The sequence below is a fragment of the Carlito syrichta genome, unplaced genomic scaffold (genome assembly GCF_000164805.1).
Source record: "Carlito syrichta isolate Samal-C Ts95f unplaced genomic scaffold, Tarsius_syrichta-2.0.1 Scaffold303180, whole genome shotgun sequence".
Lineage (NCBI taxonomy): Eukaryota > Metazoa > Chordata > Mammalia > Primates > Tarsiidae > Carlito > Carlito syrichta.
Window position 1 is genome coordinate 61,942 of NW_007247276.1, and position 16,654 is coordinate 78,595.

Below are 16,654 nucleotides of genomic sequence, written 5' to 3' on the forward strand. Positions count from 1 at the left end.
TACATATTTACACACACACACACACACACACACACACAAAGACTTCTACATGGGTGTTCACGGCCCCATTATTTATAATGGCCAACAAGCAGGTACAACCCAAATGTCCATCAGCTAATGAATGAATAAACCAAGTGTGACATGTCATACCATGGAATATTGGTCGTAAAAAGGAATGAAGTACTGACACATGCTACACACAGATGAACTTGGACGATATAGTACTTAGTGAAAGAAACCATTCAGAAAAAGTCACATACTGCAAGGTTTCATTAACATGAAATGTCGGGAATAAGCAATGGATAGAGAAAGAAAGTAGATTAGTGCTTATAAAGGGCTATGGGGAAAGGGAAGGGGAAATAGGGAGTTTCTGCTCGTAACAGATTCCTTTTTGGGGTCAAGAAAATGTTCTAAAAGTAGATAGTGGTGTTGGTTGCACAACTCTGGATATACTCAAAACTGCTCAGTTGTACACTTAGAAAAGATCTGTGTTGTCAACACACACACAAACACAGCCCTCTTTTGTACAGCAATTATATTTCAATCGACCTGCTGAAATTTTTCAAAATAAATTTACGCAGAAAACATATGCAGAACCTCCGACAGGCCACTTCCCACCTCCTCCAGCCCCACGACCCTCATCCAAGCTGTCATCATTTCTGTGAAGACGTTCTCAGCAGATTTTACTGCTTCTCATCTTGCCAACCAAACTCTCCCTCCCAACAGCAGTCTGTTGCCTACTGCAAAGCTAAGTTCTCTTTTAACAATGTCAGTGAGGGCCAGGAGCACTGGCTTATGCCTGTCATCCCAGCACTGAGGGAGGCCCAGGTAGGAAGACTGCTTGAGCCCAGGAGTTTGAGAGCAGCCTGGGCAACTTCATGAGACCTTCTCTGTAAGAAAAATCAAAAAAGTGAGCAGGCATGGTGGTGCACACCTGTAGTCCCAGCTACTTGGGAGGCTAAGGCAGGGGTCTACTTGAGCACAAGCGTTTAAGGCTGAGGTGAGCTGTGATCATGCCACCGCACTCCAGCCTGGGTGACAGAATGAGAGACCCTGACTGACAAAAATTAATGATAAAAATAATGTAAATGAAGTCATGTCACTCTCCTGATACAAACCTGCCTCTGGCTTTCCATTACATTCAGAGCAACTCTGCTTTTACCTGATTTAGATGTATGACTCCAGCAGATTTCCCTTGAAGAAATAATTCCATGGATAATAGAAGTTCAAAAGACTCTTTGAGCACAAAATAGCTGACAATCATGTGCCCCATCCCTTTTCTCAATCTCGAGAAGTCCGTGAATGAAGAAAGTCTGGGAGCAAAGCAGAAAGCGCAGGAACTAGAGCTGGACCGAGGTGGGAAATTCCCACCCTCATCAGAGCCGGTTCCTACTCTCCCTGCCTGAGCCTCCCAGCAAGAGGCAGGTCAAGGATGCACAAGCTCAGTCACGGCGCCCCGTACAGCTTGACGACTTTCTCTGCTCTGTCCACTAGCACCTGTTGCTTGTCTTATGGAGAATGTGGCTCTGTTCTACTGAGCCCTGTTTTCAACTGCCTGACCCCAGACTGTGACAAAAGATGGTGTACATCGTTCATTTGACAAGCAAAACCAGGGTTCAAGAGTCTGCTACTAAAGAAACCATGGACACCTTCGTGAGCGGTGCAGATGACCACCAGCGTGTGTGGTTTGGGAGGACTGGCTCGTAGTCAGAAAAGAAAGGAGGGCTTCTCGTCTGGGTTGATAAAGGGTGCCGCACTTCCTCTTAGTATGTGTCCCCTCTTCTCCAGACAACGAACTGGTAACTTAGCTCCACTCTACCTGGGTCTACCACTTTCCCCCAAAATTTATTTCCCTGTTTTCTTGTTTTATTTTTTTGAGTCAGAGTCTCACTCTGTCGCCCAGACTGGAGTGCAGTGGCCACTCCCGGCCACCGCAGCCTCAACCTGCCGGGCTCCGGTGATCCTTCCGCCTCAGCCTTCCGAGTAGCCTGAATTACAGGTGCACACTACCACGCCGGGCTGATTTTTTGATTTATTGTAGAGATGAGGTCTCGCTGTCCAGGCGGGTCTCGAACCCGCAAGCTCGGGCCATCCACTCTCCTCGGCCTCCCAAAGCATGGGATTACAGGCTGAGCCACCGAGCCCGGCCTATTTCCCTGTTTTCAAGAGTAAGTAAATCACTAAATTATGAAACCCAAGAAAGCTGCCCCTGAGACTTTACATTGTCTCTTTCAGGTCAAGTGCAGAACATGTCCCTCCTACTGTTAATCTTGAGCCTGGAATTGCAGTTTCGTCAGACAGCAGGTAAGAAAGAACAAAGGGAGAGGCCTGAGATCGGAAACCATCGGCCCCTAGCCAAAGCCAATCACAGGACTGCAATCCTCGGGCTGAGAGCTTTCTTTGAGAGGCAGAGTGAGTGCTGGCTGTTACAAACACCACAAAAAGCATGGCGCCCAAGATGGCTTGTGCACGCCAAGGTCCCTGTCTTCCAGAAGTGGGGACCAAGAGTATTGCTGTTTCTATCCCCACTCTCCAATGAGAGTAATGACAAGAAGACAGGACCAGTCAGACCATGTGCATCTGAACTGATACAGCTGGGCAGGACTGAGTTCCCTTAAGGTGAGATGCTGAGCAGCTGTCCCCTTCCCTTCTGGCAGGGAGAGTAAGGCGACAATGGTTAGGGAACTCCATTACTCTAAAGAGAATATCATGCAGACATTCCGCCTGTTATTACATGTTCATGTGAATTTCTTTTTTTTTTTTTTTTTTTGAGTTGGAGTCTCACTCTGTCACCCAGACTGGAGTGCAGTGGCCGCTTCCGGCCACCGCAGCCTCGACCTGCTGGGCTCCGGCGATCCTTCTGCCGCAGCCTTCCAAGTAGCCGGAACTACAGGCGTGCACTACCCGGCTAATTTTTTTTTTAATTTATTATAGAGATGAGGTCTCACCAAGTTGCCCAGGCAGGTCTGAGTTTCTCTTTTAAAAAGCAACAATGGCAGCCATTGGTCATCCATACCTTAGTGTGGATTACTTGAATGGAAAACTCAGAGTCTTCCTGAAGTCCAGATGAACAGTGAGCCTAAGGCTGTGCCTTTGGACTTGAATAGAGAACTTCTGTTGGAGGATGTGGGTGAGTGGAAACAGTTTCAGAGTTGGTTGTCCTCCTGGGAAGGCAGCTCAAGCCACTCGAGGGTGGAGTCAGGACCGAGAGTGCCTTATTTTGAATGAATACCAAGAGGTAAGAGAGTAAGGCAGGGGCAGAAACAGGGCACTAGGTCTTTGTTGAAAGCAGCCCTAACCCCATGACAAGTCATCCAATCACATCCCGCCTGTGATTGAGAACCAACAGTTCTTTCGGCACTTGATAGCCTGTTGAAGACGTTCTCTTTTATCCAGCTGGTCCCAAATTGCTCCTTTCCCAGTCCATTCCTCTCCCTCTCTCGGGCTGCACAGCCTGGCCTGGCACTAGAGACATAGATTTGGGGCCCTCCTCAGAAGAAGACCCCGATATTCTGCATACTCCTACCCTGCCTTTGCAATGCCAGCTGAAGGAACACTTTGCATTTCTTCTGCAAGGAACTCGGTCTGACTGGGATTATAGAGACAAGCAAAAGGAGGAAACACTCCCCTGCTACCAAAGAGCTTCAAGTTTCCAAAAAGTGATAAGGAAACCAAGGGTCAAATGAAGCTACCATTCCCCATCCTGTGACTGGACTGGGGGCTTCAGGAGAAACCTTGGGGAGTGTGCAACCTCTGTGGGTTTGGTGCTTAAAAACACTGGGACTTTGCTTTTCTGTTTTTATTTCTTGCCTTTTCTGTTAGGAAAGGAGTGAGCCAGGTGGCAAGAGTCAGCATTGCTTATCCCTCACTGGATCTTTCTGCAGAGGAAGGACCTTTCCTTTTAAGATAAGCAGCACAGGGCATTGAAAATAGGACCTGTCTCTGGGTGAAGTTTACTAACAGGGCAGAGGAACAAGAGTTTACATTTACTGAGCATTCACTAAATGCCAGACACTATGTTAAGCAGCTTACACATGCTATAACTCATTTAATCTTCACAATAACCATTTGATAGGTGAGGAGAGAAGAGTTACTCAACTTACCCAGGATTACATAGTTATTAGGTGACATGGGCAAGATTTCAGCAAAGCTAATGTTCTTTCTATTTTACTGTGCTGCAGTGATGATGATGCCAGACAGTCCATAAATCTTCCAACTTTGGAATGGCTTTTGCACTTAAAATTAAATATAAATATATCGTGAATGTTTATTCTGGACATTTACAAAATCAAAAAGTATATGTAGTACATTATGTTGGTGAATTAATCAAAAGTAAACTAAAAACACAGCTCTTTCTCAGTTTCTCCACAAATTCGGAGTTCTTCTCTGCTTTCCATTGTGCGGATAACTGATGTTCAATTTGAATATCAGTTCAAACAAATATTAAATACCTACCTAAATTAGAGTGCCTTCTCCCTGTGGTATTAAAAAAAAAAAAACTTTGTCATTCTATGTCTCTCTAATTTAAAAGTTTTGATTTCAAAAGGGGATACATGAAAAAGAAAAAAGCAAAAAACAAAACCCAAGAGATCTGAGAAATAATAAATCTTTACTTCTGGGGAGGGAAAGTGGGTTAGAATAAGGGTAAAAAGCACAATCTTCTCCATTATGTTTACTCGGGTTTTTTTGTTTATAAGAAGTATATATTTAGCTGTGCACTGAGTTACCAAAAGGCAACTGGCTAAAACTCAAAGGACTAATTAAAATTTCTGTCCCAAATAAATATGGAGCTACAGCAAAACACCAGCCAACCATAGAGAGCTCCTCCACAAACATAAAAAGAAACAAACAACCAAAAATAATAATAAAGTGCACTTGGCTTCATTGTTCTGCCCTTAACTAAGAACAAAGCTGGGCTCTGTGGCTCAGCCTGTAATCCTGCGCCTTTGGGAGGCTGAGGTGAGTGGATTGCCTGAGCCCGCGGATTCGAGACCCGCTTGGGCAGCGAGACCTCATCTCTACAATAAATCAAAAAATTAACCGGGTGTGGTAGCGCATGCCTGTAATTCCGGCTACTTGGAAGGCTGAGGCGGAAGGATCGCCAGAGCCCAGCAGGTCGAGGCTGCGGTGGCCGGGAGCGGCCACTGCACTCCAGTCTGGGCGACAGAGTGAGACTCCAACTCAAAAAACAAAAACAAAAACCAAAAAAAACCAAAGTGTCCCTTAGAGAAGTGTATTAACTAAACATGCCCCAATGTTTTTACAAATTAATCGTCTTGGAATATTAATCTACCAGAACAAGATTCAATAAACATGTGTCTGTGAGTGTAAAAAAAAGAAACATGCATTTTGGTATTGTTTCTACAATAAAAATGCAATTTAAAAAACATAAGGAGCCTTCCAAAAGCACATGAGAGCAATCAGGCTACATTATCTGGTGCCCGAGGGAGCCGCAGCTGACAGGGAGGCCAGACAGTCTGAGGACCTCACCTCCTCCATCGCTCCTGGTGCAACCCTAGACCTGCACTCCTCATTGCGAAGGAAAAAAAGACAAATCTAGGAACTGCATCAACATGATGCCTTAGTACCCTGTCTGCGTACATACTTGTCTATTTTTAAGTTTTAAAAATAGTGCTGATAGCTGCATTCTTAGTTACTACAAATGAACTGGAAAATGGATCCATTGTGGTATATTCACAGAATATGATACAGCATGAAAATAAATTAATTATAAAAGCATGTGACTCCACCTGTGAATCCCGAGCATAGTGTCCTGCTAAAAAATAAGCAAGCCCTGAAGATGACATCTAGCACAATGTCCTTTTCATGGACAATTTACGGCTTAAGCATACTTATATCCATAAGATACAACTAAGAAAGTAGGCAAGATGAGGCCAGCGTGGTGTCTCATTCCTGTAATCCCATCACTTTGGGAATGCCAAAGTGGGAGGATTGCTTGAGCTCAGGAGTTCCAGACCAGCCTAGGCAACGTAGTGAGGCCTCATCTCTACAAAGAAATAAGTAAGTCAGTAAATAAAGAAATAAATAAATAAATAACCTGTCTGGTACCACGCACCAGTAGTCCTAGCTGCTTGGGAGGCTGAGGCAGGAGGATCTCCTGAGCCCAGGAGGTCAAGGCTGCAATGAATCACGGTCATGCTACTAGACTCCAGCCTGGACAATGGAGTGACACTCCAAGTCACCAAAAAAAAAAAAAAAGTAAGCAAGAGATTGATAAGCCCAGTATTCAAGATGGCAGTTACCTCTGGAGGAAGCAATAGATATATGTCACTAGCAATGTGCTAGTTTGCTAGTTCTTGGGGTAGGTGGTAGATTCACAGGTGTTCATCTCACTTAAATAGCTTTTCATTTTCTTTTTATTCAAAGCTTTCTATTATAAAATATACTACAGATGCAGACAACCACGTGGAAAAAATATAGCCTGAGACTATGAAAGAGTGATCATCTTTCTAAACACCCTCCGGTCAAGAAGTAGATCTTTGCCGGCTCCCCAGAAACTCTTCACCTGTCCCAGAAAACCCTTTTCCCAAAAAACCCTTTCCATAAGGCTATATTATCTGCTATTTATTTTTCCATAAATTGGATTACTGAGAATAACTAAAAGAAGTCTTAGTAAGCATTCTACTGGTGTATGTTTTTTACGGTTTCCAAATCCACAAATACAGACATCCCCCATTTTTAAGCAGCCCTATAGTCCTCACTGGACATGCTGTGATTTATTTAGCCAGTTCCCTACTGGTGGACATTATAATTATTTCCACTTTCTTCTGCTGGATTAATGCTTGAAAACATGTGCACCTCACCACAGCACTGTGATATAACTTGACTCTGAATATAACTCAAACAAACCATTAATCATTAACTCTTTCCATACTTGTATGATCTTTGGATGGATGGTCTACTATGTTATCTATACAATACTTTAAAGTTTGAAGTGAAAAGTTAGGGTAAAAAATTTTCATAACTTTTAAAAATTATGTATATATGCATGTATACTTCAATTTACATACAGTAAAATTTATTCTCTTTCACAGAAAGGTCTATAAGTTTTGACAAATGCATAATTATATAACCACCACCACAATGAAGAGCCAGAACAATTCCATAACTTGCCAAGAAACAGCAGAAACCCTTTCCCAACTCTTAAGTCCAGGCACCCGCTGATCTGGTTTCCGTCCTTCTCCTTTCTGTTTTCCAGAATGTCATAGAAATGGGATCGTTCACTAGATACTCTTTTTTTTTGGCCTGGCTTCTTTCACGTAGCATAATGCATTTGAGATTCATCCATATTGTTATGCATATCAACAGTTCATTCCTTTTTTGTTGTTGAGTATATTCCATTGTGTGTATACTATATTTTGTTTATCCACTCCCCAAAACAGTTGGGTTTTTCTAATTTTTGTGGTTTACAAAATAATGTTGCTATAAACATCTGCATATAGTTTTTTTGTGTGAACACAGATTTTCCTCTCACTTGGTTAAAGACCTAGGTCATAAGACAAGCATATGGTTTAATTCTATGAGAAACTGCCAAACCTTTCCATCGTGGGTGTACCAATTTTGCATTCCCACCAGTAATATATGAGCGTTTCAATTTCTCCTAGTCCTCACCAGCACTTGGCATTCTTTTCTTTTTTAAGTAATTCTAATAAGTGAATAGAAGTATCTCGTCGTGGTTTTAATTTGCATTTTCCAAATGGCTAGTGATATTAAGTATTATTTTAGGTACTTATTGGCTATCTGCATATCTTCTTTGATGATGTGTGTATTCAAATCATTTGACCATTTTTAATTGGATTGTTTATTTTCCTATTGTGAAGTTTTGAGAGTTCTTTATTCCAGATACAAGCCCTTTATTAGATATGTGATTTGCAAATATTCCTTGCTAGTTTGTGACCTGTCCTTTCATTTTCTTACCTGTGCCTTTTACAGAGCAAAGATTTTAATTTTGATGAAGTCCGATTTATCAGTTTTTTTCTTTTATGAATCATGTTTCTGGTGTTGTATCTAAGACCACTTTGCTTAAATCAAGATCTAAGAGATTTTTCTCTATGTTTTCTTCTACACATTTTATAATTATACATTTTATATATAGGCTTATGATACTTTTTAGTTAATGTTTGTATAAGGTGTGAGGTATATTTTGAGCTCATTTTATTTTTGCGTAGGGATGCTCAATTGTTCCAGCCCCATTAGTTGAAAACACTATCCTTTCTCCATTGAATAGCCTTTGAATCTTTGTCGAAAATTAGTCATATTTATGGGGGTCTATTTCTGCATTCTCTGTTCCATTGGTCTTTGAGTGTATACTTTTGCTTTCTTGATTACTATAGCATTGTAATTGATGTGGGTTTTTTTCAAAGCCTAAGGACATCTTGTAACTCAGAAATACTTTTTATATCTTGCCATGTCTTGGAGGAAAGAGCAGCCCCAGTCTTCCTCTTTTCACTGATGTCTTCTCCTCTCCTCATGTTCCAGAGGTGGATACAAACTAGGGGTGGAGAACCCATGAGTACATGACCATGGTGATCCATGACCACGTGACTCTGGGGCAGAGCCCACAGTCTGGGTCTCTCCACTCGATCTGTCTTCAAAAACTATTTCTGCTGACTGCTGAAATATACCAAGGAGAAGAATCAGCTTAGGAAAAGGATTTCTAAGCTAAGACATGTCTCCATGCAGTGCTCCTACATTGAGCAGAGCATGTGTCAGGTGTGTAAGATTTTGTCTTAAACTAGGAACTTCAGAGTTTTCTGAAGAACGTGGCTATGTTTTTTCAGACACCCATCGTGTGAGCTGTCTGAAAAAACTTACATTTTTTCAGTGCTATAAAATTAGCTTAAAGAGGAAGCTATCTTGGGAGCTAATGCAAATGATTGTTTTGTGTTTCCTGGTGTTGACAGGGGCTAACTCTCACTGATACCTGGTTGCAAATAAGATACAAAGTTTCTCTCAAGAATTTTCAAAAATACTCAAGTTGGCTGCTTTAATCTGACTAAAGGATCTGCATGTTCAAATATTTTCATGCTTTTGCCAAGTCTTTTGTCCTTTTGTTTAGTTAAGTGCCCCAAAGGAGGGTGGATTTAGAGTCTATTAATACTCAATGATTTATCACAGAAACAAAGAACTGAGTACCATATGTTCTCACTCATAAGCAGACCCTGAACATTTACTATAATACTGTAGGAAGGGGATTGGCAGTAGCCAAAAACTGCCAGGGTGCAGGGTGGCACATAACATTAATAAGGGTACCTGATCTCAAACCAGGCAAAGTGGGGACAAAAGGGAGGCCCAGACTTTACCTGTACAATGACCCCTGGCATACCCAATCTTGAACTGTACCCCACATCTTTAAAATAAAATAAATTTTTTAAAAAAGCATATCTATCCCATTCATGGATTTAGTATGCATATGCCAGTGGATATAGAGTCATACCTGCAGAAAACCAAGAATAACACAGAGATGAATGTGCAGCGAGTAAATGGAGATGGATTTGAATGCCAATCCTATGTGCTACCACTCTTGGACCTTGCCCAAGTTGTACCACTTCTTTAAGCCACAGGTTCCCCGTCTGTAAAATGCAGATGAGTGCCTTTAAGAGTTGTTGGGAACGCCAAATGACATGAGGACACAAGCGTTCGTCCAGTGTTTAACAGATGTTAACTCTGACTCTACTTCCCAGGAACAGCTCAACTGCAGACTGGTGTCATAACGCTACTTCTCCAACATTAAGGCACAGGCACATCACCCTGGCCTTGTTAAAATGCAGATCCGGGTTCCCTAGGTCTGGTGCAGGCCTGAAATTCTGCAATTCTACCTAGCTTCCAGGTGAAGGACAGCACTTTGAATGCCAAGATGATAAAAGATGTTTTCATGTGCATATGTTTGTTTAACTAACGGTTCTCAATACTTGTCTGCAACTCAGAAACTACTAGGACAACTTTTTTTAAAAATTGATGCTTGCCTCACTCAAATAATTTAATTTTAATGGATCCAAAACAAGGTCTGGGCATTAGTATATTTTAAGAGCCTCTCTCTGAGTCCAATATCAGCCGAGGTTGAGGTCCTCTGCTTAGCGATTATAACGTGCAGCCAGGCTTAAGAAAATCCTCTTCACAGAATTGTTTGCAAATGTTTTGATTTCCTCTGCAGTTTACAGCAAGTGATAGTGTTTTAGGATTTCAAAAGTGTATTGCATTTCCTAAACCCTCACTTTATATGGGGTGATCAAGCTCAAAGCTTTGCATGTCTTAGAATCCTTAACTGGGGCCAAATTAAGCCAAATAACAATTAATCTTCTTGTCATGCTGAGCTACTCAAACACGTGATTTATGTGTGCTTACCACTCTTTCCTCTTGTAAATATTAGCCTAAAAGAGTCACCTGTCTGAGAGGTGCCATACTTGATGTCCACCGCCCCTAGCTAACACTCTGTACGAGGCAAAGGGGAAAGGAAGCAGAAAGCGGACTTTTAGCAAAGGCCCAGCAGCAAAGAGGGGAGTTCTGCTGTGTGCTAAGGGGAGTTCCAGAGGAAGTTACAAATGTTCCCCTTCTCATGAGATGAAAGCACAGTGTGGTCAATAAATTTGCCAAAAGTCTTCTTTTTAGTTCTGGTTGTTACTCAGAGTCAGTAACTGACCTTCCTTGCCGGCCCTGCTTTCTTCCCTGTTTCCTGTCAGCATGTGTAATGTGTTGTGAGAAAAGTGAAATTTAGTAGTAAATTCCTAAACCTGGCACATAGAAGGTGGCTAAGAAATTGCTAGTGAATGAGTAAATATTATTCTTCCAGGACAGAGTGAATTTGGTGTCAGATGGCTCTGTCTTCGTTACAAGGGACTTCATAACTCAAGTATCCAGAGATGGTTTCCACCATAAAGGATTCTTCCCTTAAGCAGGTCCCATTACAAAGACCCAGAGTGAAAGTGAATACAAGTGTGCATTGGTTCCAAAACATGGAATCTTACAAGAAATCCCTCTTCACAAGTATTATCCCAAGGTCTTTTCCACCCAGCCCCGCAAGAACAGGTATAATTAGCATTGTTTTACACAGAAGCACTCACTCTATAGCCCTGCCCTTGCCCCTGTACTGCACAAAAAAAACACTGAGTGGGCAACCCCTTTGGGTCCCCTCCCACTGTGGGAGCTTTTCTGTCCTCTCAATAAATCCTGCTTTCTAAAAAAAACAAAAAACACTGGGCACCTGTGAATTCCTCTCTGTACCATGAATCTCTGTAGAAAGACAATGTTCTAGCTACGGTTAAAACAGGGCATGCAGGCAAGACACAAACTTGTCAGTCATCTTTGATAAATCTCAAGTTTGTGCACATCACATATCGTGTGTGTCATGTGGCAATTAAGGATGCCAATTTGAGAGCCAGGCATTTGGCTCACACTTGTAAGCCCAACAAGTGGGAGTCCAAGGCATGAGACCAGCCTGGTCAACATGAGACCCCATCGCTATAAAAAGAAAGAAAGAGCCGGGCTCGGTGGCTCAGCCTGTAATCCCGCGCCTTTGGGAGGCTGAGGTGAGTGGATTGCCTGAGCCCGCAGGTTCGAGACCCGCCTGGGCAGTGAGACCTCATCTCTACAATAAATCAAAAAATCAGCCGGGCGTGGCAGTGCATGCCTGTAATTCTGGCTACTTGGAAGGCTGAGGCGGAAGGATTGCTGGAGCCCAGCAGGTTGAGGCTGCGGTGGCCGGGAGCGGCCACTGCACTCCAGTCTGGGTGACAGAGTGAGACTCCAACTCAAAAAAAAAAAAAAAAAGGAAGAAAGGAGGGAGGGAGGGAGGGAGGGAGGGAAGGAAGGAAGGAAGGAAGGAAGGAAGGAAGGAAGGAAGGAAGGAAGGAAGGAAGGGAGATTAGCCAGGCATGGTGGTACATGCCTAGAAATCCCAGCTACCTGGGAGGCTGAAGCAGGAGGATTGCTTGAGCCCAAGAGTTAGAGTGTGCAGTGAGCTATGATCACACCGCTGAACTCCAACCTGGGCAACAACAACAACAAAAAAAACAACTATGGCTCTGAAAAAAATAAAAGAATGCAAATTTGTGTGATCTCAAGCAAGTTGCAAACTGATGAGAGAAAAACAGAAGTGAATATGGCCAGGCTCATCCTATCTCTCCATCTGTAGTTGGTTTGCCAAACTCTTAACCGGAACTTAGTGTCTGCTGGGGTCCTGGAGATGTCGAAGCAAACTCAGCCAGGCCATCGCCTTCAAAGACTTGCAGGAGTGTGGGAAGAAAAGCTTGACTCCTAAGATAACTGCAATAGGAATCATCCAAGCAGCAGAAAACCCAGAAGTTCCTTATACTGGGACATTTGGTCAGGAAATGGCCCGTCTTGGTTAGTAAAATATCCTGGCTGATAACTAGTAGCCAGGATATAAGTTACCACTTTCCCACGAATTAAAACATGGCACAAAAGAAAGGAATGGACGTTGGCTGAGTGCCCACTCTCTGCCAGACCTGCATGGTTTACACCTCATCCCGTTTTCACCACAATGCTGAGAGGTAGATCCCAACCTTGTCTTACAGATAAAGAGGCTGAGACTCTCAGAGGCTAAATGGTGGGTTCACAGTCAAAGGCCTTCCAGTACAGTCAGGATTTGAACCCAGGCTCACCTGTCACTAAACTCTATGCTTTTCTCATGCCATTTTATAAAATGAAATAACCCCTTGAATAGCTAGTGTTTAGAAAAAGCCCCAAAATATTTGTTGAATGGATGATTTGATTGAATGCATGAATGACACAGTGCTACTGAACATAATTTGATCTAATCTTCTGCTGTGATTCAGAAATGACGTCGAGATCTTCATCTTCCTCCACCATCATTAATTCCCTTCACTAATGTTAGAAGCAGCATAAGCCTGTGGTTTCTCACGTTATTCATGCAAACACTACCTTCACTAGTTTTGTCATGTTTGGCCACTCCTTATGCTATTAAAAAATAGAATGAAGTCAATTCAGCTTTTATATTTTTTAACCAATCAATATACCCCTGTGGTAAATGAAAAACCAGTGTCACTTGCACTGGTGAGTAGAGGACAGGAACAAAAATAAATGCAATGAAAACAAAGCAGTATTATCAAATTCTGCCCAGACTCTGTTATCTATTTAGAAGCTTCCTGTTTGATTAAAAGGAAAAATAGCCAGTGTTAGAGGTGTGGGAGTCCAGTTGCAAAATATATGTAATTGAAGGGAAAAAATTCCTCTCTGATTAATTGAACTCCCTTTAGGCCTTGATTCTGCCCCATCTAAAATCATCTTAACACTTCTAGTGTTATGTGCCTCATATTTTGGCAAACACTGTGAAAGAAAAATACAGATTTTGAAGTCAAACATCCGACTCTGATTTTTTTTTACATTTGGTGAAAATCTTATTTATTTCAGAAACAGCAAGAAAAGCATCTCTAAAAAATCTCTGCGCATAAAGGATCTGGCAGAAAATAGGCACTCAATATGTACTTGTGTTGAATGAAATATATGAAAATGCAAGGGAAAGTTCTGGAAGGATACCCAGCACAATGTCCACGCAGTTACCCACAGGAGAATGAGTGAAGGAGCTTACACATCAGGCACTGCTCTGTCCTTTGCATTCTTTTTTGTTGTTGCTGTTGTTGTTTGGTTTTTATTTCTCTTGCGTTCTTATTCTGTGATAGTTTTGACGAAGTTGCACCCTTCCAGAAGGAAGTGACTTCACTCTTCACTGCCATCTGCACGGTGGAGACAACTGGTTACATACAGCAATAGTAAATTGTCTTTCTTTTACTTTTTTTTCAGTCAGGGTCTCACGCTGTCACCCAGGCCGGAGTGCAGTGGCACAATAATGGCTCACCACAGCCTCAACCTCCTGGGCTCAGGCATCCCTCCCACCTCAACCTCCTGAGTAGCTGGGAATACAGGCACACCCAGCTAGTTTTTAATTTTTTTTGTGGTGACGAGCTCTTGATATGTTGCCCAGGCTGGTCTCGAATTCTGGGGCCCAAGCAATCCTCCTACCTCAGCCTCTCAAAAGTGCTGGGATTACAGGCGTGAGCCACCTTGCTTGGCCGAAAATTGTCTTTTGATGACTTTTTATTGACATGATCTGGCTCTGAATTTTAACTTTAGTATCTCCTGAAGCAAACGTCTTTGAGCCAGTTTTCTCAACTATGAAACCATAATGACCACACATTCTCACGGTCATGTTTTCAGTATTAAATGCTATAGATAGAGACTGGACACAGGAGCTCATGCCTGTAATCCCAGCACTTTGGGAGACTGAGTCAAGAGGATTGCCTGAGTTCAAGAGTTCAAGACCAGCCTAGGCAATATAGCGAGACCTGGTCTCTACAAAAAGTCAAAAAATTAGCCTGTGCCTATAGTCCCAGCTACTTGGGAGGCTGAGGTGGGAGGATGGGTTGAACCCAGGAGGTAGAGTCTGTGGGAGCTGAGATCATGCCACTGTACTGCAGCCTGGGTGACAGAGTGAGGCCCTGTCTCAAAAAAATAAGATAAAATAAAAATAGATGACATAGAAAATACCCAGCACAATGCCTGGCATGGTACATAGTAAGTGTACATTAAATATCGGTCCCATTTTTTTCCTTTCCCTTTCATTGATAGAAAACAGAAAGCATTTGCAGTGGGTTTGTATGATGTGGTAGTTAACAACATTTGGGACCTAGAAATACTTGAACTGATTCTTGCTATGCAACATTAGGCAGATTGCTTAGCCTTTCTATGCCTCATTTTTGTTTTCTAAAAAGAGGATAGCAGTATTACCAACCTCACTGGCTTCCTGGGAGATAACTGAGACAGTGTGTTAGCAGAGTGTCTAATCAATGTTAAGAGTTCAAGTGGTAGTTGTTGTTATTGCCACCCCTGGTGAGAGGTAGTGATCTCTAGCAGGGAAAGACGTCAATCAATCCATGTGGATCGAAGAAAATGAGCTGGGATATGATGTGAAGGCAGCTAAGCAAAATGGGCTCAGACCTTGATGGTAGGGGCGCCATGCGGAGACATTTTGTTATCAGCTGAGGCATGGCCTGGAATGACTGCAGAGCTCTTGGGGGAGAGGGCGAAGGGTGGGGGGGGGGGGCAGCCGAGAGCAAGCAGTGCGGTCCACAGGAAGGTCTTGCTGGGCTGCCCCGGCAGGAGCGAGATGGCCGTCAGCTGCGCAGGTGAGAATGTTTAGAGGCGAGAACTACTTCAGGGCAGCACATCAAGAATTCCTCATAGTAATACGGTGTTCTCACTCACAAGTAGACCTTGAACAACTACCGTATTACTATAAGAAAAGGACTGAAAGTGGCGGGAAACTGCGGGAGGGGCATGGGGGATGGGGAGGTGGGATTGACAGCAGTCGGTATCTGCCTGGGGAAGGGGAGAGCACACCTCACTGACAAGGGTACCTGCGCGGTGAATATTTGTATACCTAGTCCTGAACTGTACCCCACAATTTTAAATAAATAATAATAGTACCCAAAAAAAAGAATTCCACTCCTGCCCAGTCGGGGTCAAGGAGAGAAAGCTTTCTCAGGAAACACCCAGATAACGACAGGCATCTCCTGAAAAGCAGCTCCACTCTCTAAGAAGCGGAATGCGCAGCAAAGGCAGACCGGCAAAGTGTCTTGTTTTCTTTCCAGCTTTATTCACAGTGACGGTCCCTAAGGAACTGTACACAGTAGACCACGGCAGCAATGTGACCCTGGAGTGTGATTTTGACACCGGACGTCCCGTGGAACGCGGAGCAATAAAAGCCAGTTTGCAAAAGATGGGGAACGAGACGTCCTCCCAGGGCGGAAGAGCCACCTTTCTGGAGGAGCAGCTGCCCCTGGGGAAGGCCTTGTTCCACATCCCTCGGGTCCAAGTGGGGGACGCCGGGAAGTACCGCTGCCTGGTCATCTGCGGGGTGGCCTGGGACTACAAGTACCTGACTCTGAAGGTCAGAGGTGAGTGGTTTCGGGGACTGGGGCCCGTGGGGCCATGTCTCCCAAAGAGCACTTGCCCGGGAGGCAAGGAGCCGAAACTCACTAGCGGTGGCTCCAGCCCCGACGGGGAGGGTGGTTTTCAGCAGCCAGAGCTCTCTCAGAGGAAACGCAGAGCCTGCTCAGAATTAGTTTTTGGCATCTGGGGCTAAAGCGGCGGAAGTAAAGGTTAATAGGGACGGGACTTGTGGGGCTACACCGGGGCTAGAGGAAGCCAGAGAAATGAGTCCTTTGAAAGGGGGGAGTGCTGAGAATAAGCCTCGCCTGGTTCGCCGTTCGCCCACAGACCATCTCTGGCCGGATTATTAGGCGGCTCCTTTTCAGAGTTTATTCCGCTGGTTCCGTTTTTCAAGCATGGTTTGCTCCCGTTAAAGGGTTGGTGAGCCGGAGTCCGCCGGATGTCTCCCCCAGACGCAGCCGTGTAAGATGAGTAGATCCGCGGACGTGACACGGGAGGACCGAGGGCTGTCTCGTGCAAGTCTTGCACCCGAGGCGTGTGTGTTTATGTACGTGAACGCTGGGGCGTGAGGCAAATGCCGTTTTACTCCGGGTCGTGGGAGGTGGGAATCGGGGAACCTGCTCGAGGCCAGGCTCCATCTATGGCGGACGAAGTCGCCGAGCCCCAGGGAAGAAAAGGCGGTGGCCGGCGTCAACGGCCGCCGCCG

The 16,654-nt window shown here is 43.9% G+C and overlaps 1 protein-coding gene across 1 annotated transcript in view; it reads left to right on the forward strand.

Annotated features, from left to right (window-relative positions):
• The first annotated feature begins 1,262 nt into the window (after window positions 1-1,262).
• The window catches only part of PDCD1LG2 (programmed cell death 1 ligand 2), a 45,042-nt gene continuing 29,650 nt past the window's right edge, over window positions 1,263-16,654 (forward strand). The window contains 5 exon segments of the mRNA XM_021712314.1: window positions 1,263-1,356; window positions 2,236-2,412; window positions 10,917-11,046; window positions 12,203-12,363; window positions 15,648-15,953. Of these exon segments, the coding sequence (XP_021567989.1) occupies window positions 1,263-1,356; window positions 2,236-2,412; window positions 10,917-11,046; window positions 12,203-12,363; window positions 15,648-15,953 (868 nt within the window).